General features: G+C 38.5%; 1 protein-coding gene across 2 annotated transcripts; it reads left to right on the top strand.

Moving 5' to 3' along the window:
• The first annotated feature begins 5934 nt into the window (after positions 1-5934).
• Positions 5935-23882, top strand: LOC127426557 (phospholipid phosphatase-related protein type 3-like). Of its 2 annotated transcripts, XM_051673440.1 has the most exons (8): positions 5935-6407; positions 13282-13380; positions 13804-13989; positions 15327-15456; positions 16951-17146; positions 17369-17426; positions 18261-18434; positions 22294-23882. In XM_051673440.1, exons 2-8 carry the CDS (start codon positions 13300-13302, stop codon positions 23569-23571), a joined length of 2103 nt encoding a protein of 700 aa, XP_051529400.1. In that variant the 5' UTR covers positions 5935-6407; positions 13282-13299; the 3' UTR covers positions 23572-23882. The 2 variants fall into 2 exon arrangements, with proteins under 2 accessions (XP_051529400.1, XP_051529401.1); XM_051673441.1 differs by lacking the exon at positions 13282-13380.
• Positions 23883-24290: the final 408 nt, after the last annotated feature.

Consider the following 24290-nt stretch of genomic DNA (forward strand, 5'->3'; position numbering starts at 1 on the left):
ATAAACATTTTTCTAAATATGTTTCTGTTATAACTGCTTTGTATATAATATTGATGCAAAATACTTCTATAGATTGTATGTGATTGTAGAATAGGTTTTGACAGCCATGGGAGGTGCTAAACTTTACAAACTTGACCCTGTTATAAATCCATCACTCTTTTTCAGTGTCAGCATCACATATTGCATTAGTAGTAGATACAACAGGTACCCAACTGATTTTGCTTACACCAGACAAGTAAAATCAAGTCTAAAGTGACCTAGCAAGTTAACTTAAAGGAATAGTTCACCAAAAATAAAAATTTGCTGATAATTTACTCACCCTCAGGCCATCCAAGATGTATCTGAGTTTCTTTCTTCATCAAAACAGAATTTAAGACTTTTAGGATTTCATTTCAGGCCTCCTCCTCTAAACAATGCAAGTGAATGTCCTCCATTTTTTGACGGTCCAAAATGCATATTTAGGGTGCAACAAAATAATCCACACGACTCCAGTCGACAAATAAAGTTAATCTGAATGCAAACGATTGATTATTTTGAGAAACAAAACAATACTTATATACTTTTTAACTACAAATATTTGCTTCAGTACATCTCTGTGACGTGCGCTCATGAGAGGGATGATGTAAGCTCATTGGTAAGGTCACGCGTCACGTGGAGGAGGAGTCAGGAAGCACGTCATTGTTTACAAAAGAAACTTGTGCCGTTCACAAACCAAAACAATTTCAAAACAATGTATATATATATATATATATAATAAAAAAACATTTCCAAATAATAATAAAAAAGAAAACAATGTAAACAATGACGTGCTTCCTGACTCCTCCTCCACGTGACGCGTGACCTTACCGACGAGCTTACGTCATTCCTATCATGAGCACACGTCACAGAGATGTACAGAAGCAAACATTTGTAGTTAAAAAGTATATAAGTATTGTTTTGTTTCTAAAAATAATCAGTCGTGTGGATTATTTTGATGCACCCTAAATATGCATTTTGGACCGTCAAAAAATGGAGTACGTTCACTTGCATTGTTTAGAGGAGGAGGCCTGAAATGAAATCCTAAAAATCTTAAATTCTGTTTTGATGAAGAAAGAAACTCAGATACATCCTGGATGGCCTGCGGGTGATTAAATTATCAGCAAATTTTCATTTTTGGGTGAACTATTCCTTTAAGATCCAGACCTCTGTAGTCTAATAAATAATTGAAAGTTACATGTGACTAGCTTTATGAAAAACTGATAACCAGTGAAAAGGGTAACAAAGACTTGTACTCTTTAAACTGCACATTTACAGGTCCCTCATGCTTGTAGTTTAAAAGACAAGTACCTGTCCAGCGTATTGACGTGACATGCACGAATATAAACACATATAAGTGGTGTTTGTATGACTGCATACTTTTTTAATCTGTTGAAGGATGTGTCCTCAGGAATCAATGGGAAATCAAGAGGAAAATTGTACTTTCCAGCCTCTGTACTTTGGCTCTGATTGAAGAGGTCATCACGACACAGAGTGCTCAGCAGAGATCTGGCTTAGCGGGTATCTCTCCTGGCTTTCCAGTGGCAGCATCTTGCTTTGGGTCTACACTTCCACCCATCAAAGCAAACTGAGTTAGTTCCCATTTTTAGACTATTTGGGAGATCAGAGGGTAAGCAAAGGAATGAGAGAAGTCCATCTCAGAGTCATGGTGGATTACATGAACTGATCAAATTAGATGTGTATAATCACATTATGGGCTCAGATGAACTGGGATTAATGTAAAATCAATTTAAAGGTGGTTTCTTTATTGATTCATTCTGATGAGACTTAAACTGGAAGGCACATTATGAAACTGGTTTGTTTCTTTTCCATTTCATATGAATAATGATAGCATTTGTGGCATAATGTTGATACCACAAAATTTAATTTAGACTCATCCCTCCTTATCTTAAAAAAAAAAAAAAAAGAATAAAAAGTCAAGGTTACAGTAAGTTTAAAAGTACTTACAATGGAAGTGGGGTTTAAAGGCAGATATCTGAAGCTTATAATTTTATAAAAGCACTTGCATTATTTAATTCTTCTGTTGAAACTTGTGTATTATTTGAGCTGTTAATTTGTTTAAATCATTGTTTTGTGGGATTACATGGTTACCGGCATGGGATCAAAGTTGTAAAATTGGATATAACTTTACACAGAAAATGTTAGTAAGTGATTTTATCACACAAATATCATGTTCACAAGCATATTGTTTACGATTTGTGGCTGTACTTTTGAAACAATGAGTTTCTTTTAACATTTTACGAATTTGCCCAAATTATTTTCATTGTACACTCACTGAGCACTTTATTAGGAACACCTGTACACCTACTTATTCATGCAATTATCTAATCAGCCAATCATGTGGCAGCAGTGCAATGCATAAATTCATGCAGATACAGGTCAGGAGCTTCAGTTAATGTTCATATCAACAATCAGAATGGGGAAAAAAATTGATCTCAGTGATCTGAGTATTTCTTTAAAGCTACACTATGTAACTTTTTTTGTTAAAAAAACACCACAATTTTATTAATGAGAGAGTGCAACAAAATCCATCTTCCAAACCATGTCTTTACCCAAATACACTTTGATAAACCTATAATAATGATTTATATTTTAGAGCTATCGTGATGGATTTCACAGGAAATTGCATACATACGTCATTCGCCCGTGCGTGCTGACATCATATCTGTACACAGAGAAAATAAGCTCCGGCTACTGTAGCGTGTGTGTGGGAGTAGCGTGAAGCTGAAAGTTTGTTGTCACAACGAACGAGAAATACTGACCATGGATCATTCAAAACAGCAAACCTCCGTGGAATCACCGGTTGTAAAAACAAAGAAATCCCGAACAGAGCAGAGTCTACAAGCAAAAAGAGAAAGCAACATAGTCTGTAATAAAACCCGAATCAACATCGGCTTTTCAGAGGTGGCGACAACTCCGAGATCTGAAAGGATTTAAAAGTGACCCAGAGATGGCTTTTTTCTTACTCAACAGGTAAGATATTTTATTGATATGGTTTATGTATAGTTGTGTAATCACACACACACACACACACACATATCTGTGTGTGTAGTGAAATGCAACAATTATACTGTAATTGGTGCAGAACTTTTCACTTGCTAGCACACGTGTGTATTTTTCTTTATAGTGGCAATAATTTATATAAATAAATCCTTTAGTCCTAGGCTTGCCAAGGACATGTGAGTCTTGAAATGATGTTGACCACTGGTTGGTAACAATGACAATCTATAAATGAGTTACTACCGTGGTCTATTTGACCAGAATATCCTGCAGTTATAAAAACTTTACAACATTTGACCTTATCAGACTAGCAATCATTATGTCTAATGTTAGCGAACATTGCCTAACTTTTGTAATGTCATTTATTTCAAAACATCAATGTTTCCAATAAGTCAAAACAACAGCATAACAGCACTTATCTGCTCAGATGACATGTTTTCGGATATACACTGGCGGCCAGAAGTTTGGAATAATGTACAGATTTTGCTGTTTCGGAAGGAAATTAGTATTTTAATTCACCAAAGTGTCATTCAACTGATCACAAAGTATAGTCAGGACATTACTGATGTAAAAAACAGCACCATCACTATTTGAAAAAAGTCATTTTTGATCAAATCTAGACAGGCCCCATTTCCAGCAGCCATCACTCCAACACCTTATCCTTCAGTAATCATGCTAAATTGGTAATTTGGTACTAGAAAATCACTTGACATTATATCAAACACTGCTGAAAGCTATTTGGTTTGTTAAATGAAGCTTAACATTTTCTTTTTGTTTGTTTTTGAGTTGCCACAGTATGCAATAGACTGGCATGTCTTAAGGTCAATATTAGGTCAAAAATGGCAACAACAAAAAAAAAGAAACAGCCTTCTCTAGAAACTCATCAGTCAATCATTGTTTTGAGGAATGAAGGCTATACAATGCTTGAAATTGCCAAAAAAACTGAAGATTTCATACAATGGTGTACACTACAGTCTTCAAAGACAAAGGACAACTGGCTGTAACAAGGACAGAAAGAGATGTGGAAGGCCAGATGTGCAACTAAACAAGAGGATAAGTACATCAAAGTCTCTAGTTTGAGAAATAGACGCCTCACGTGTCCTCAGCTGACAGCTTCATTGAATTCTACCCGCTCAACACCAGTTTCATGTACAACAACAAAGAGAAGACTCAGGGGTGCAGGCCTTATTGGAAGAATTGCAAAGAAAAAGCCACTTTTGAAACAGAGAAACAAAAAAAAAGTAAGAGTGTGCAAAGAAACAGACATTGGTCAACAGATAACTGGAAAAGAGTGTTATGGATCTTAACCCCATTGAGCTTTATGGGATCAGCCAGACTGTAAGGTGTGTGAGAAGTGCCTGACAAGACAGCCACATCTATGGCAAGTGCTACAGGAAGCATGGGGTGAAATGTCACCTGAGTATCTGGACAAACTGACAGCTAGAATGCCAAGGATCTGCAAAGCTGTCATTGCTGCACGTGGAGGATTTTTTTGATGAGAATGCTTTGAAGTAGTTTAAGAAGTTCTGAACATTTCTTTTAAATTGTAACAGTAATTTTTCACGTTACTAATGTCCTGACTATACACTGTGATCAGTTGAATGCCACTTTGGTGAATAAAAGTACCAATTTCTTTTCATAAGAGCAAAATCTGTACATTATTCCAAACTTTTGGCCACCAGTGTACGTCTTTTACTTTCTTTCGTTATTTACTTGTCTATTCGCTCTGATATGATGTCCTGTATCCATGTGTACACCGGTGCCTCGAACCACATTCATCTACACAGAGGAGCAGGGCCGAAGCACAACTTACATCATTACCAAAACAATGTTTTTCTGCAAGACACATGCAGTTTTATCTTTTATCTGCTAGAGGGCCAAAAGTTACATAGTGTAGCTTTAACTGCTGATTTCTTGTGATTTTCACACACAACAGTCTCTAGAATTTACTTAGAATGGTGCCAAATACAGAAAACATCCAGTGAGCAGCAGTTCTGCTGACGGAAACGCCTTGTTGATGAGAGAGGTCAAAAGAGAATGGCTAGACTGGTTTGAGCTAACAGAAAGGCTACGGCAACTCAGATAACCACTCTGTACAACTGTAGTGAGCAGAATAGCATCTCAGAATGCACAACATGTCAAACCTCGAGGCAGATGGGCTACAACAGCAATTGTCTTTCCTGTGTTGATGTAGCCTATTTCCTATTGAAACTGAAAGTTTACAAATTTTTCACAATGTAATAGACAGTATTTGAATAGTATATTTACTAATTGCTTTTCTTTTCCATATACTTTTTTCCCTTTATATTTAGTGTATTGTGATTCAAAATGTTAAAATATTGTGATCTTTTACTCAGTCGTTTCACAAAGGCTACAGCCTTGTCATAAGCAAAGACCGCAATGTGCTCGTGCTGTTCAGGTTGCCAGTTTGATCACCAGTGTGTTAAGATCGCTGCTCAATTTCCCCACTTTTGCAATGCCCACTTTTCACAATCCAGTCAACAACCAATGAATAAAAAATTACCCAACCAACATTTTTTTCTTGTTCGATAAGCCGTTTCACTCTGAAATTCATCACAATATGGAAGTCGTCGCAACTTCCATATCATGCTGACTTTAAAGTCAACAGTCATAAAGCTAACAGGACAAAAAGCCACAATGTCCCAATTTTGATTTCATGGGGTCTTTAAGTATCTTTGCTAATTACTCAGTGGCTTGTTTAGTTGTCCTAACAGCGAAATTAATGGAAAGCTGTTTTATGGGGAGTTCATACAAATTCGGCTCCCATCCTGCTATAAAACATAAATCAAAATCCAGCCTGTCCAATAAGCCAATAATCTGCCCACCCCACCCTGTTATCTAAACACATGTTACCTGGCTGTGCATGGAGAAGAAAATTACTGCATTAGCGCAGAGCTCTGCTGTAGAGATCAGACTGAGGTGAAAAGATGCTCAGGAATGCTGCCACACCTGATGGATTGATTTTATATTAAGATTAAAGGATACTGTTTGATACAATATTGAAAAATCTTTGCATCTCTAGTACTGGGGCCTACTGAAGCCCCTCTGTAGGCTAATGTTAGATTGGGGGTCTGATATTGGATGTCTGACTGCATAAAGAGCAGCTCTAACTGGCAGCTCAGTGAGTTGAGGAACATTTTGGTTGGCTCCAGCATTCAGAGATATAACAGGAATCAACGGCTGCGTGATTGCTCCGTGGAAAACGTGAGCAGAAAGAGGAATATGAACTAAGTACCGCAGTCTAAACCCGAGAAGGAATACGTTATTATTATCGTTTAGAAAAAAACGCAGGTAATCATCACTCAGGATATCCCCGTTTATTCAGGGAATCGACTGTTTTCACAGTGAAGGTGAGATTTTTTTCTTCTTCCAGTTTTCTACCTGCATGATGAGCAGTGGCAGCTCTGCGAGAATAAACAAGCGACGCGACAAGAACGCTCCTTTTATAATCAACAAAGCAGTATGCTCAGCAACGCGCGTGTAGATACCTTCGTTGATTATAACGGGAGCATTCTAGTTTTAGCGCGACGTCGCGCGCTCGCAGAGTAGACAACTTTGTTGATCATAAATGGAGCGTTCTAGTCGCGTCGCTTGCAGTGCATATGGGCGTGCGATATATGATCTCTGAGACTGTCGCAGTGACGCTACTGTACAGCACCAGTTATAGTTTACATAACATCCTCATTACAGTGAAAATCTATCTATCTGTCTATCTGTCTATCTATCTATTTATTTATCTATCTATCTATCTATCTATCTATCTATCTATCTATCTATCTATCTATACCTACCTACTTACCTACCTACCTACCTACCTACCTAAATGCATGTCATGGGAAATTGTTTGTTCAGACATCATATGACTAATAAGCAAGCTTTTATGGTGTGAATCAGTGTAATTGAAATTATCATCCTCCTCATCAGTGAGTTCAGTGCTTGTTGATATTAGTGAGACTGATGCAGCTCATTCTTATCTCTGATTACATTATTGATTTTCCCTGGGTCTCTTTACTTAAAGTGTATAATGACTTGCCTTGACTGGTTATTGTGCTTGAAATTTCTTTATCAAACCATACAAGTGTTGTGGGTCAATTTTGCATGCATCTTTTTGGACACACACCACGGTCACAAAGTGGTACACTTTAACCCCACTGTCACAGTGAGAAACCCAGACAAGTTTATTAAACTTTCGCCACAGTTATAGCCTCTTGCTGTGAGGCTGTGAAAGCACAAACACTTTGTTTAAGAGAGAACACAGTTTCTATGGAATCACAGTCAGCACACACACAGAAATATTTTTCCTGTGAGGCATATGTGGCTCTTCGGGATAAACAGAGAATCTACTTTTAAAAAATAGGCTTCCTGCTAATTTCAGCAAAACCTCCCTCACTCCCACTTGAGAGTTGTGAGAGTGTCTTCAGGACAAGTGTCTTGTTTAGTCACTGTTGAATTGGCACAGAGTACAAAACACTATTCTCTCATTGCCTGCTCAAACAATAGCCCACATCAACATTTGTTCATTATGCTCTTTTGAGAATATTCTGGGAAGAGCTGTTTATTAAAAAAAAAAAAAAAAAAAATTTCTGGAACACTGTCTATTTATTCAGAAGGGCCTTATTTTCAGTTTAAGAAGAGAACATTTTTAATAATTTGAATATTTCTGTAGGGCCTTGTGACTTGTATTTAAAGCTGAAGTATATAATTCATAGCACCACCCAACAGAATTGCACAAAATAATGATTGTTTGCTAGCAGGTTTCCAAACATACACTGAAAAAAAAAAAGTCGGAGTGGAGTTTTCTTAAAACTTAGGAAACAATTGTCATGCAGAAATTGATAATAAATTTAACGGACCATATTTCCAACTAAATGCTACTGTAACAAGCGATAGTGAGACAAATAGACCCAAATGCAGAGGAAGAGTTCAAAGGATTTATTTACAATAAATGTGGGCAGTCATTGTGGATGTGGAGGAATATATTCGTGGAATCCTCCATTGAAGCTTAGTGAGGTGCAGAACGACACTAGCGATCTAGCTCCCGACACGTGGGGATGAGGTATCCTCCGTGGAAACCCAGCTGACATGCGGTGAACTGGAAGGCAACCAGACACCCGACATGCAGGCAACCAACAGATACACCAACTAGGCAGAGAGAGTAAGGTTATTTACTTCACACCCAACAACAATCTAGCGAGACATTCAGTCAACACTGAACTACATTAACATTGAATCAGACAATCCCGCAAAGGACATGACACACAAGAGGATTAATATAGGCATGAACAAACAAGGGGCAGGTGCCGCTCACAGCTGAAAGTTGGCATGATCAGCATTCCCATGGAAACAATTAGGGTTCCCATGGAAACGCTGATTCCTCATGCCAGCAGTACCTGAAACACATGAGGGCGAAAACCTTAACAGGCTTGGAACAAAACAAACAGAACATGGAGCATGAGTGTCCAAATCCCGACACAGACCAAAACCGAACCAGATAGGAAGTCAGGATCCAGACACCATGCCCCGGACACGAAACACAAGACAGACAGGGAACAATGATGCCACAATCCTCGTCAGACAAAAACCCAACATGACAAGGTGACAGGACCGTGACATCACACAAAGAACACACATGAAACATGAGACAGACAGGGGACGATGATGCCACGGTCTCGTAAGACAGAAACCCAACCTGACAAGGTGACAGGACTGTGACAGATGCACACATTTCTTGGTGGCTTTAACAGAAATTTTCAAGTAAAGTTTATTTTGCAATATTCTGTTTCAAGTCAATTTTATTAACTGTTTATAAAATTTACTCAAGCAACGTAACACTGAATTAAAGGAATAGTTCACACAAAAATGAAAATTCTCAAATTATTTACTCACTCTCATGCCATCCCAGATGTGTATGACTGTCTTTCTTTAGCAGAACACAAATGAAGATTTTTGGAAGAATATTTCAGCTCTGTAGGTCCTTAAAATTCAAGTGCAAGTCCCACATTTTTGAAGCTCCAAAAAGCACATATAGCCATCATAAAAGTAATCCATACGACTCCAGTGGATTAATTAATGTCTTCTGAAGCTAAGAAATAGATCAATATTTAAAACTTTTTTAAATAGAAGAGTTCAAACTGCCTCTCGTGTGATGTAAGTGCGTAAGCATAGATATTCATAGATATTTGCTAATATTTGCTACATAGATATTCAGTTGTAGAGACCTTAATAGCAGCTGTTCCTATGGACAGTGATGCTGTTTCCACACAACAGTTTATACAGTGGTCTGAGCAAGGAGCTTGGTCTGAGGCATCTCCTCCATTCACTTGCATTCAAACCGATTAAAACAGTTCTCCTTGTTCACCATTTCAAGACATGTGCCACAGTTATCGTATCCAGACCAGGAGAATGAGGCATCTATGTATGAATATCGATGCTCATCTGTTGTAAACAACACTGCGCTTCCGTATTTTTTCGTATTTAACACGTCAGTACTCGCGTGAACTTGCCAACGTGCTTACGTCAAGCGTGACCTCGACCTTCATGAATGTTTAGTAAAAAAAGTTTTAAATATTTATCTATTCCTTACCCACACCTAGCTTTTTGCTTCAGAAGAAATTAATTAATCCACTGGAGTTTAATTTTGGATTACTTTTATAATGGCTATATGTGCTTTTTGGAGCTTCAGAAATTTGGCAACCATTCACTTGCATTTTATGGACCTATAGAGCTGAAACACTCATCCAAAAATCTTTGTTTGTGTTCTGCTGAATAAAGACAGTTATACACATCTGGCATGGCATGAGGGTGATTAAATGATGAGAGAATTTTCATTTTTGGGCAAACTATCCCTTTAAGCCATGCTTTTAAAAGTGTATTAGCATTTCAATTATTTTTCAAAGTACTTAGTCATATACCACATGGAAGCCTTCCACAGGGATCAACTTAATGCATGCTATGTAGTCTATTACACAACATCACCTTGCATTAAAGGCGATTACAACAAGATCCAGAGCTGTGTTCAGCTGAACACTTGGTGCACAAAACTGGATGACGGTAACAATCAACAGATAATTTTCAGACTTTTCAGAATTTTCAGATAGAGCATAATTGTTTACGTTTGAATTGAATACAAATGTAGTATTTATTTAATATTTTCAAGTTCACGCTTAAACTAACTTATTCAATGTAGAAAATCAATCTACAAGTCTTAAACTTTTCTGCAATTTTTACTTCACCGTAAAATATTTTTCCAGTGTACTCTAAAAACAAAACAAAAAAATTAAGTGAGGTTTACTTAAAAAAACCTAAGAAGCAATATCCATACAGAAATTGCTAGTAAATTTAACAAGCCATATTTTAAAGTAAAGGCTACACACAGTTGTTGGTGGCTTTAATTAGAACTTCTCAAGTAAAGTGTACTTTGCAATACTCTGTTTCAAGTAAATTGTACACATTTTTTGTTTGTACATTTTACTCATGCAGTGTAACACTGAATTAAGCCATGCATTAAATGTCAACCAGGATTTTAAAGCACTCAATCATGTACCACATGACACACGAAAGCCTTCCACAGGGAAGCTTAATGCTATAAATATGACAAGGTTTTCTTCTTTAGGATTCATACATGATGACATAAAGATAACAAACAATCATAAATAATATTTACTTATAACCTAGAGCATTTACAAGTCATTAAAACTCATTTTTTAACCACTTCACAGATTTCATATTAGCAAACTGTAGTTTTGGCAAGTCGTTTAGGAAATCTACTTTGTACATGACACGAGTAATTTTTCCAACATTTGTTTACAGACATATTGTTTCACTTTTAATTGACTATATCACAATTACAGTGGGTCAGAAGTTTACATACACTAAGTTAACTGTGCCTTTAAGCAGCTTGGAAAATTCCAGAAAATAATGTCAAGCCTTTTAGCAATTAGCCAATTAGCTTCTGATAGGCTAATTGGAGTCAATTGGAGGTGTACCTGTGGATGTATTTGAAGGCCTACCTTCAAACTATATGCCTCTTTGCTTGACATCATGGGAATATCAAAATAAATCAGCCAAGACCTCAGAAACCTCTGGTTCATCCTTGGGAGCAATTTCCAACTGCCTAGAGATACCACGTTCATCTGTACAAACAATAGTACGCAAGTATAAACACCATGGGACCACACAGCCATCAAACCACTCAGGAAGGAGATGCATTCTGTCTCCTAGAGATAAATGTAGTTTTGTGCGAAAAGTGCAAATCAATCCCAGAACAACAACAAAGGACCTTGTGAAGATGCTGGAGGAAACAGGTAGACAAGTATCTATATCCACATTAAAACGAGTCCTATATCGACATAATCTGAAAGGCTGCTCGGCAAGGAAGAAGCCACAGCTCCAAAACTGCCATAAAAAAGCTAGACTACAGTTTGCAAGTGCACATGGGAACAAAGATCTTACTTTTTGGAGAAATGTCCTCTGGCCTGATGAAACAAAATTTGAACTGTTTGGCCATAATGACCATTGTTATGTTTGGAGGAAAAAGGGTGAGGCTTGCAAGCTGAAGAACACCATCCAAACCGTGAAGCATGGGGGTGGCAGCATCATGTTGTGGGGGTGCTTTGCTGCAGGAGGGACTGGTGCACTTCACAAAATAGATGGCATCATGAAGAAGGAAATTTATGTGGATATATTGAAGCAACATCTCAAGACATCAGCCAGGAAGTTAAAGCTCGGTCACAAATGGGTCTTCCAAATGGACAATGACCCCAAGCATACCTCCAAATTTGTGGCAAAATGGCTTAAGGACAACAAAGTCAAGGTATTGGAGTGGCCATCACAAAGCCCTGACCTCAGTTCGATAGAAAATTTGTGGGCAGAACTGAAAAAGCGTGTGCGAGCAAGGAGTCCTACAAACCTGACCAGTTACACCAGTTTTGTCTTGAGGAATGGGCCAAAATTCCAGCATCGTATTGTGAGAAGCTTGTGGAAGGCTACCTAAATCGTTTGACCCAAGTTAAACAATTTAAAGGCAATGCTATCAAATACTAACAAAGTGTATGTAAACTTCTGACCCACTGGGAATGTGATGAAAGAAATAAAAGCTGAAATAAATCATTCTCTCTACTATTATTCTGACATTTCACATTCTTAAAATAAAGTAGTGATCCTAACTGACATAAGACAGGGAATGTTTTCTACGATTAAATGTCCAGAATTGTGAAAAACAGAGTTTAAATGTATTTGGCTAAGGTGTATGTAAGGGTAAACTTCTGACTTCAACTGTATTTTTACATGTTTGTATTGAGTACAAATGTAAAATGTACTTAATATTTTAAAGTTCACACTTTAACTTATTCAATATAGAAAGTACTTAATCTTTTCTTTTATATTTATTTCACAACAAAATCCTTTTTTTCACTGTAGTCTTATGCCAACTTGTAATAATTTGTACGAGATAGCGAAATTATAAGATACTGTTCGACTTGGCTCATAAGGTAAGTTGTGAATTTTATTCTCATAGAGACCAACCAATCAACAAACACAATTTTAAATCGATACAATACAGGCATCACATTTTAGCTAACCTCTTATCCAACACTTTATTTAGGTTTATGGTTTGGGTAAGTAATTGGACTTTATGATTAGGTTTGGGGTTTAGGTTAGGAATCACACTTAGGAAAAATCGTAAGAACGCTTGTTCAAAACCCCAATGTTTCTCTTTTTTCTGTGGTACACAACAGTGACTGTCATTAAAATCATGGTTAGGCTTAGGGTTTGGGTAAGGGGTTAGACTTTATAGTTAAGTTTGGGTTATGTATTAACTTTTTTTTAATACCATTGTTCGTTGGTTCGTTTATTTTAAGGGAGTAAAGGTTGTACATTTTGTACAAGCCAACTCGTTTAATTTCTTACAATTTCGCCATCATATAGGCCAGGTTGGGCTTCCCAAACACCCCACTCCGTTGGTCAGATCAACAGATAGTCCCACCCCAAACTGATGCCATTGCTTTAGTCAGTGTTGGTGTGTTGGGCTGGTTATGATGCTCAAACAGAGACATTTTTTTATAGTGCCACAAAGCCACAGTGGTTACACTTTTTGAGGAAATCAGTCTACAAATTGATTACTTATAGTTGCCTCTACATATTAAGATGGGATAGAAAAAAGTATTCTAACATGAAAAAAAATTAGACAATTTAGTGTTAATATAAACTTATATGTCACCAAAATAGCTTCAGCGGAGTATCATCATGATGACTGCACGTGAAAAAATCAAGAAGAAACCTCCAAAAGACAGCCTGACCCTGCTACCCTGCTTCTATTTTGTAGAGGTACGTGCCATCATTGTTTACCGGAGTTTAATACTAAATAGAGCAATTAATGTCTCACATAATTACATTACACACTCCAAACAACCAGGCTTTCTCATTTTCTTTGAAGACATAATTGAAAACGCACAATAACTGTCAGCTTGAGTGTGCTACTGTGAATTCCTTTCAGCACACTGTCAGCCATCAAGTACTGTACTCGGAGTTGACATTTAACTGCCATCTGCCAGAGTCGCTCTACAGTAATTAACCTGTGCTCTGATCTTGATATGCCTGTGTAATATGAATCTTTAATATCTATTTGTATATGGTAAAGAAAGGCAATTAGTAAATGTACTACGTATACAAAGCCTATTTCTCTATTATTACATTGTGAAAAAGTTTAATTACACGCCTCTCTTGTACCTTTCCTCCTCTGACCCATAGCTGCCCATAGTGGCTTCCTCCATGGTTTCCCTTTACTTCTTGGAGCTCACGGATGTGCTCCAGCCAGCGCAGGTGGGATTTCGCTGCCATGACCGCTCTCTCAGCATGCCCTACGTGGACAGCGGAGATGAGCTCATTCCTCTGCTCATGCTCTTGAGTCTGGCGTTCGCTGGCCCTGCCGCCTCTGTGAGATGAGAGATAGTCAATAATGCCAACTTATTGTTTTTAAAACTTTATCCCTTTAACAAATGTGACCAAAAGTCAACATGAAATCAAAATTGACCCTATTTACTTCCATAAAACATGTTCCTGGTCTTATTGTGCATGAGTCATCATTGCACATTATTTGTCTTGGTTAATGTTAACCAGTGGCCAAATAACAATTTAGTCATTGTTTAGCCTGCGGTTGTAGGTAATGCCTTTCTAAAATCTTGCCAATAGGTACGGCAATAGTTTAATCCTATATTTAAATAAAATAATCATATTGTTTTGTAACTATTTGAAACCTAAACTGTCTCTTCATTGATATGACAATTTAAATAATTAAAGGTGCTGTAAGCGATTTTAGCCAGTCTGCTTCCACGAGACTGAGCCGTTGAAATAGCCACAACCCTCTTTCCAAAACCCCACATTTCAAAGATACCAAATGAGCTTTACTGAGACCAACATCATGCAAAAACGGTTGTTAAAAACAACAGCAGCAAAACAGATAGCTGTTATGAGCAACATGGCATAAAATGGCATTAAGCAAAATGATTGACAGGTCGAACGCGTCAGAGACCGCGACCCGCAGACACATTTTTGTTTGCTGTTCACAGAGTCTAGCGCTGTCTCAGACTGGTGAGATATCTCACAACACTTATTTCACTAATATCTTTCAGGGAGTAGGAACATTTTTTTGCATGCCTTTCCATGAAAAAAATCGCTTATTGCACCTTTAATACCAATTCTCAGTATTGAGAACTGATTACCTCTTAACCTAAGAACAACTCATATTTTATGCCATAATATGTTCAACTAGGACTATAATAGAATATTAAGAACTATATCAGATCTTACAAATAATGATCATAAAAATTCATTACGAGGGCATTTGGCCATCAGCCACCATGTCACGTTCAAAAACCCACATCAAAATTGAATATCGGCAATGCATACATTCAGATCTGGCTCCATTCTGGTATCGAACAACTACTATGGAACACACAAAGCAGTCAATTGCAGATGGATAAAATCAAGTCCTGCCCTACATTTTTATCTTTTTGAAATTGCTGTTTCACTCAGAAATGCATCATATCATGGAAGTAAAATAGGTTTCTAATACCGTTTCATGTTGACTTTTATTTTTACTTTAATCTTTTTGGTAAATAAAAAACTTCATATGCCCTTAAGTGTGTGAATTTCAACATTTAATATCTGTTTATTATTTTTATTCATTCTCAAATTACATTTACACAGGACAAAATTCAGATTTCTGAACAATTGTATTATTCCATGTGGTTTTCTGTTTTTCTTATGCACAGATCATGATGGGTGAGGGTCTGCTGTATTGTATGCAGTCCAAACTAAAGGTTCGCCCAGGTATTGAGGGGAGCATCAATGCTGGGGGCTGTAACTTTAACTCTTTCCTGCGGAGAACTGTTCGTTTTGTTGGTATGTAATTCTCTGTCCATTGTAAGACAATTTTCCATAGGGGAAAAAAAAATCTTAAAATGATATTTCAGTTTTTAATATTTCAGTTGTTCCTCCTAGAAAGCAATGCAAATAAATGGAGAGCAAATGGAGACTTAAGTCTTTTTCTTCTAAGATTTTTCTTCTGAGAAAAAGACCCCAGTAATCTCACGTGTCTCCTTTTGAGTTTCAGAAGAGATCTCAACATGTCTCAAACTGAGCTTTGCCAAGATACCAAAGTCTACAATTAAAAGTCAGAGATATAAACTCATGAAACATTTCTCAAATACTTCCATCAAATTAGATCAAAGATCAAATTCTAATTTGTTTTATAGTTGGTAACTTGGTAACTCTAGGTTCTGTTTGTTAACATTAGTTAATGCACAATGAACTTTACAGCACGTATCAATAAAATTGTTTATTATTTGTTTGTGTTAGTTCATATTGTGTTAATTAATGTTAATATACAACATTTAATTGAACCCTTTAAGCTCTGTTTTTAAAGATGACCTGTCAGTGGCATACAGCCACTCTTGCAAGATGCCAGATAGCCAGATGCTGTGTGCACATTCTGCTTTTTGTCAATGATCTTATTATCTATGCATCTGATTACCTTGTGTGTGTGCTCATTTGAAAGATAATCGCCTCCTCTAAGTAATGGTATGTGATATTTTATGTTCTGTCTATTTTTCATAAAGTTATAAGCGAAAGCGCAGCATGTAAGCAACACCTGTCTCAATCTCGATTTCTTTCAACACCTGAAACATAAATGTCAAAGTCAAAGCTATATTACTCGCTATAATTTTTGTCTGTGAGTAAAACAAATGGGCTGATTGTATTCTACTCTTTGAGAGCTTCCCAACAACATATTACACATGGCTATTTAATGCCTACATGTATTGTAAAGTAGATACATATTTTGTGTTGGTCAAGGTTGTAGTTATTAATATTTTTACTATTTTTTTTCTTGGGGGCCAGCCGAGCTTAAAGGGTTGAAAAAATATATTGGTATATATATATATATAATTTACATGAACCAAGATTAATAAGTGCTGTAAAGGTGTTGTTTATTGTTAGTTTATTAACTAATGTTGTTAGCTAAAGCTAACAAATACAGCCTAATTGTTGTAAAGTGTTACCAGTTATTTACTCTTGCTGTTGCTTCTAAAGCATACACCTTTTTTATGTCATTTGTGTCTATTTTATTTCTCCAAAGGGATTTAAGGAGAAACAAATAAAGGTTATAGTTGATGAAGCATCACTGAGAATTGTACTGAGCTATGAAAGAACAACATCTAAGCAATAAAATTTAGCTTTCGACTACTACAACCAGGGCAATGAAATGAAAATGTGAAAGTTTTAAATCTTTCAGAGCTGCAAAATGGAATATGCAGATGAACATTACATAACATGAGTCAGGCACAAAGTGTTACATGAAGCCGATAATCATTCCTCTTCATCTGTCTCTGTTTCTAGGTGTTCATGTTTTTGGTCTTTGTGCGACAGCACTGGTCACTGATGTCATCCAGCTGGCCACTGGCTATCACACACCATTCTTTCTTACAGTGTGCAAACCCAATTATACTGTCCCAGGTGTGTCCTGTGACAAGAACCCTTACATAATCAAAGACATCTGCTCTGGCCAGAATCAGCATGCCATTCTGTCTGCCAGGTAATGGCATGCTTTAAAACGGGAAATTAAGCTAACATCTGATAATGTGATTAACTGTAACAACTTCAACCTTGCACAACCACAGTTTTCTTTCTCCCTTTTGTATTTTCCCCCCTTGTTCTACACTCCCTACTCACCCTTTGTCAAAGACAAACTTGTCAAAGTAACTTCTGTTGTATATGATCTAGACTTACTGGAGATGTTTGCTTTCCTTTGTAACAGGAAAACCTTCCCTTCCCAGCATGCAACCCTCTCTTCCTTTGCTGCTGTTTATATTTCAGTAAGTCTCTTCGGCACCTTCTCAGTATGTGTGTGTCTGTTTGTGAGTGTTTACAGCAAAGAAAATGCTGTTAATATGGAAACCTCACAGGTTGCTGTTGTAAATTGCTCTAGTAGCAGGGTGGTCTCATATATATTCGTAGTTGTTCATACGTAAAGTGTGCGCACATATTTATGTACCTTTGGATAGACACTGAAACATACAATTTCAATGTATTTACAGCATCTAGATTTAATCTAATTTATAAGAAATACAATAAAATCAACCTATGAATTCAATATTCTATGAATTTCAACGATTTTGTAACATTTGTACTTCTGTTAAATTGTTTATAGGTAAAAAGGTTTTCTTTTAAGATACTATCAATATGATGATATTGTAAATTTCACTGTCTATCAAAATGTATGAAAATGTTTTTGTGCTAGAACCACACTTTACATTTGAATACATTTGACATCACATGCTACCAGAGAAATGGAGACTGTGATATAGTGATTGTATATCACACTTACAAAAAACCAACACAATATTGTAATATAATTTAGATGTGCATGGAACAGACATATCACACATGAGCTTACTTAAGATGGGTCATGTATTAATGTAAGCTGTAATTATTTAAATGCTCAGCTGCACTTGTTCTCTAGATTAGTAAAGTAATTATAGGTAAGCGCTTCATGTCTACGTATGTGTCAGGATCCACTTCAAGTGACAGACGTGGAGATAAGTTGATGCTGCTTCCTACCTTGTGCTTGTCAGACAGAAGCTGCAAAGCAGCATTTTATTAATTTGTGCAAGACATTTGAAAATCTTTGCTGCTTTCTGTTCTTCCAGATGTACTTCAACTCAACAATCTCAGATAGCACCAAGCTGCTCAAACCCGTTCTGGTTTTTGCCTTTGCCATTGCGGCTGCTTTGACAGGACTCACTCAGATCACCCAGTACCGAAGTCACCCCATTGATGTTTATGTTGGGTTCTGTATTGGGGCTGGTATTGCTGCATACCTGGTGAGTGTCTGGCTTCCAGATGTTTATTTGCAGATTGCACTGTGGTGTGGTGAATTTTGTCAGCACTACACTACATTTTGGTTAGTTACCCAAATAGGACATGTTCTGGAAGTCAACTTTATTTGTTATTAGTGCGTAAAGCAGCTTAACAGAAAATCATGCTCCTTAAACTATGAACAGTAAGCTACATTACATTGTGCTTTGTAGTGGTGTAATTGGGTGACCATGATTTTCCTAACCCTAACCCTAACCTTAACAACATTACTGTCAATCATACATAGCCCCGACCCTATAACTTTAAACAAACCCTAATCACTTACTAACCCTTAAAAGCAGACAACATAACAATGTTTTTTAAACCCCAATCTTAGCCATAAGCCTTAAGGGACCAATATACAAAGCAAAATCAAAGAACGAACAACATGTATGACGTCATTTTGCGAACAAAATGTTTTTATTTTCTCCCCTTTTTCTCCCCAATTTGGAATGCCCAATTCCCAGTGCTCTCTAAGTCCTCGTGGTGGCATAGTGACTCGCCTCAATCCGGGTGGCGAAGGACGAATCTCAGTTGCCTCCGCATCTGAAACCATCAATCCTCACATCTTATCACGTGGCTTGTTGAGCGCGTTACCGCGGAGACATAGCGTGTGTGGAGGCTTCATGCTATTCTCCGCGGCATCCACGCACAACTCACCATGCGCCCCACCGAGAGCGAACCACATTATAGCGACCATGAGGAGGTTACCCCTTGTGACTCTACCCTCCCTAGCAACCAGGCCAATTTGGTTGCTTAGGAGACCTGGCTGGAGTCACTCAGCATGCCTTGGATTCAAACCCGTGACTCCAGGGGTGGTAGTCTTTACTCGCTGAGCTATCCAGGCCCCTAAACTAAGGCGTTTTTGAGATTTTTGCTGTGGTTCAAAACAGCTTGCCAGCGTGAACTCTCAGGAAACACTGAACATGTTGCGCGAGCTAGTGTACTTGCTGTTTTTTTATATATATTAAGCAGCATCCATGTTCATTGTTAAAGAACACCCACTTAATCAAGGCCTTGCTAAAAGTCCACCAAAGATGACGTAATTTCCGTCCGAGGACTCATCAGTACACATTTGTCATTCACACCACAACTGGAAAGTGGCCTTATGTAATGTATCTCATATGATTTTTTTAGAGTAGCATACAAATGTGTTGGGCCTCATGTATTTTAGAGTAGCATACAAATGTGTTGGGCCTCATGTATTCAGATAGAAGACAAAGGCAGGCCTAACACACTCGTAAAACCTAACTCAGGCCCCCACATAACAAGTCATAAATCTTACTGATAAAAACCGCGCCAAAATCAAACAAAGGGAGTCCAAAACAGACTACAAATCCCATGAAGCCTTGCTCACTAAAGGATCGAACTCTCAACTCCTATTGGATGAGGCACATGACAGAACGCACCTCAACCATGACATCATCAGGAGTAGAAATACCTCTGAAATTGCTTCCGGGATTTGCTTCCAGCAACTATGCTCGCCGTGTGTAGACGCAGTTCATCGCTGCTCTCAGGTGTAGCCTCGTGGCACAAGGAAGTAACGTACGACTTGAAACTATGTCCATACAATCTCCATCTCGCTGGACGAGTTGAGATTACTCTGTGTTCCACCGAACACTCTAACGGATCCGAAAGAGATCGCTGAGCAATCCGCATCTTCATCCGTTTGCCTGCAGAAGTGAAGAGAGAAAAGATTTCTCTTCCATCTTCAATCAAGTTGACGTCGCTGATTTCTCCGCCAGCCCACCGAGAATCAGCAGCTGTACCGCCTGCCGACAGAGCGAGGAAACGGCCTCCCGTCATCACCCGAGCCTCGAGGAACCGAGTTGGAGTTAAAGGACGGATGAACACACATTCTACGTCCTCATGCGATTCAAGTAAGAGGTTTACGTCTGGGCAGAGATAAAATATTATAGTGTGTTATTCTTGTGTATCAAGGTTATTGCTTGTACAGTTTAATACTCAGGGTATTAATTATCACGAATGAGATTTGCTGTATTGTAGTCCAACCACGTTGGACTGTTGTGCATTTCCGCCATCGCGGGTGAGACCAGCAAACTGAGTTTATCCATTAAAGAATCAAAGACCGCGGGACGGTTTACGAGCCGTCCACCGTGTCTCTGAGTGATAAACAGCTGCTTTCTCTCCCACGATCGCGAAACCGGCTTTGGGGCCGTCACTTAATTCTCTCTCTCTCTCGTACTAACCACACACACACACTCGCGACCCCTCAAAAACATTCTCGCACACATTTTTGGCTAGTAGATAGCTTTGTGATAAAGCTCAGCTTTGTCCCTAAGCTATCGTACAAGCAGATACACGTGGTAAACTGGTAGACACCATTGACTGGTTTCTCTCCGCCCACATTCGCGGCCATATTCTCTGGTCGGAAGTCTCGCGTGACATACTCTCCACGAGAGTCACGTCCGCCATTTTGTGCGCGTCCCTCCTTACACACACACACACACACACACACACACACACACCTTATGTGTTATAGGATTATTTTGGTTTCCATATCTAATCATATCACTGTTTAGTTTGTAGTTGTAAGTCGGAAGTTTATTGACTGCATTGTGTTAATTATTAATTGATATTACTGCATAAATAAACTTTGTTATATTACAAAGAGAAGTGTTTTGGTTTGTTTTGCGTACACCTGTGTCATGCTGACGGGATGCCAGTGCTTGGATTCAAGCCTTCATTCATTGTTTTTTTCCCGAATATCGATATTCTTCGGATGTCGATTTTCCTAAGAAAACAATCTAATATTGAGACTGTTATACTATCTGGTTATTAGTCCATGAATCCAGGGTGGTGCCCCGTCAATATTAATCCTTATTAATATTCTATTGATTTTTGATAATTGATAATTATCTTTGATGATTGTTGAATTTGAATGATCAATAAGCTAGTGTTAATTTTAATTAATGTTTCATCGATGTCAATGATTAGTGATTATCTTTGATAATTGTTGATTTAAAGGATTAAAAAAAAGCAACATTAATTTTCATCAAAGTTCTATTGATTTTAATAATTAATAATTATCTTTGATAATTATTAATTATTGCTAATAACACACCCGCTCCTAAACGTAGTGCACTACATTTACTGGAGCCCCATATGAGGTTTTAATGAGTTAGATTCAATTAATTTAAATATTAATTAATAACTAAAGAAATAATTATCGATTATTTCTGATAGTAACACTGATCTAAACAACCAGTAAAGCTGTTCAGCTGTTTCGAACTTCTTTTATCTCTGAGCGAAGAACAATAAAGAACTTTGTCATGAGTGTATTGGAACCTTAACCCTAACCCTAAACCAAACCTTGATTGGTTGATAGGAATGTTGCACCAGGACCAATATATATATATATATATATATATATATATATATATATATATATATATATTCTGTATATATACACTACCAGTCAAAACTTTTGAAACACTTGACTGAAAACACTTGACATGTTTCTCATGATCTTAAAAATCTTTTGATCTGAAGGCATATGTTTAAATGTTTGAAATGAATTTTGTAAACAAAAATATAATTGTGCAACCATATGAATTTATTTCATTACAAAAAATCTTTTTTTTTTTTTTTTTTTTTTTTTTAATTGATGACTTGGGCCAAATATTAAAGAAAAGCAGCCAGTAAGTGCCCAACATAGATGTATATCTTAGTTGAATGTTTTCCAGTGGATCTCTAGATTAGGTTGAGTCAGTATTTCACATTCCTGTGTCATTGATTTAAACAATGTAATAAAGCCATTGTAGCCTCAATGTTGATACCAATTTAAATTACGATTCTCTCCAGGCTTTCCATGCTGTTGCCAACTTTAAATCTCTAGAGGACACTGCTGTCCCTCAACCCCCTCTTCTGCAGAAAGATGCGTTGAGGGCTCTGGCTCAGCGAGGTCATGACTCTGTTTATAACAAAGGCCATGCGTCTGAGAGCAATGAGGAAATTACATCCCCAGCATCTCTAGATGGTCTGAACCGGCCTGTAAAGCGAGAGAAAGCCTCCCTGGGCAGCTTAAAAAGGGCTAGTGTGGATGTGGAGTTGCTGGCACCACGCAGCCCTATGGGTAAGGAGACCATGGTTACTTTCAGCAACACATTACCCCGTGCTACAGCTCCAGAGGAACCAACAAGGCGTCTGGTGACGGTACCTGTGCCTGTACCACTGGACCCTATGCGGTCCCAGCAGTTGGTGTCTGAATGGAAGCAAAAGTCGATGGAGATGCGAGGCGGAAGCTTTCCAGATGAAGACACCAGCGAGCAAGGCTCAGACGGTGGCGACGACACCACCACAGAAGAAGACAGTGTGAATTCCTCAATCTATCCATCTGTTTCACAGCCCACCAAACCAGCTAATCCACCAGCCGGAGCAAGAGTAGTGATGCCCCCTCGTCCCCCCGGGCAGCCCTCTGTACCCCCACCTGTATCCCCTAAAAGTGCAAGCACTCGAGCTAAATGGGTGTCCATCACTGAGAAAAGTGGTGCCAATATTCCAGCCCTCAAGGGAGGAAATCAGCCTCGGCTCATGCAGGTCATCGCCATGTCGAAGCAACAGGGACTCCTGTCTGGATCGGCCAAATCCTCTGAGACATCATCCTCTTCCTGTACATCATCCATCACAGGCACAGAGTCATCGCCCAATCGCACACCCTCAGAACGTGACAGCGGTTCGGGCATTGTCACCATAGATGCCCATGCCCCCCACCACCCTGTGGTTCGTATGACCTCCAACCCCAATAACCCCTGGGAGTGGAGAGGATCTTCTGATGGAAACATGACAGAGTCATATGAGCTCAAGAATCTCAACCGTAAGGGTTCCCATGGTTACCGGCACATCAGGAGCACCTCTCCTTGTTCCTCTACCAGTGAGGCCGAGCATGCACATTCCCAGCCCCCTGAACCCCCCCAGCCACCACTTCCCCCACAACTCCCACCCATTGGTCAATCCGCAGGGGGTCGCAGTCTGCGGCGCAAGACTCCTCTGGTTCTGCTGGACAGGGAGAGCAGTCAGAACCAACCTGAACAGGACAACTACTACAAAAAGCTACAAAGTGGCAGGCATGTCAAAGAGTGACAGTGCCCTTAGGAATGAAGTTATAAGCACAACAACAAATGGCGGAGTGAACTTCACCATGCATTACTCTTAAACTGGACATTTAATTTGTTTTGATTGCTTTATTTGACTCCATTGGGAATATTTGAAGGACTGGACCAACTAAAAAAAGATTTGAGTAAATAGAGCTTCATGGGAGATCCTGTTTAAAATGACTTAAGAGCACAACTACTATATGAAAACTGGCAGTTCCCTATCTGTCACTCACTCGACGTTGGTGTCGATGTAGTGACACTAGGGGTCACTCTTGGGAGCCCGAGACACCTCTGGTCTTTGATAAAAGGCCAATGAAAATTGGCGAGTGGTATTTGCATGCCACTCCCCCGAACATACGGGTATAAAAGGAGCTGGTATGCAACCACTCATTCAGATTTTCTCTTCGGAGCCGAACGGTCATGCTCACTGAGCTGAATACTACTGTTCATTCACCTGCTGGATCTGACGGCGCATTTCAGCGGCTTCTCCCTCCTCTGCACTGGTGCACTGCAGAGAACGCCCCTGGGCGCTTCGGCAGAAAAACTAGAGAGTATATTTTCTGAAAGAGCATTTTTCCCCTCTAAAAGAGTATATTTCTCTAAAAGAGCGCACACACGGAACGTCTTTTTAAAGACGCGTCTTTTTAAAGATGCTTTTCCGATTGTGTGTTATTCCTGGTTGTGCTCATTATCTCTCGCCTTCTA

Source organism: Myxocyprinus asiaticus, chromosome 35 (assembly GCF_019703515.2).
Source record: "Myxocyprinus asiaticus isolate MX2 ecotype Aquarium Trade chromosome 35, UBuf_Myxa_2, whole genome shotgun sequence".
Taxonomy (NCBI): domain Eukaryota; kingdom Metazoa; phylum Chordata; class Actinopteri; order Cypriniformes; family Catostomidae; genus Myxocyprinus; species Myxocyprinus asiaticus.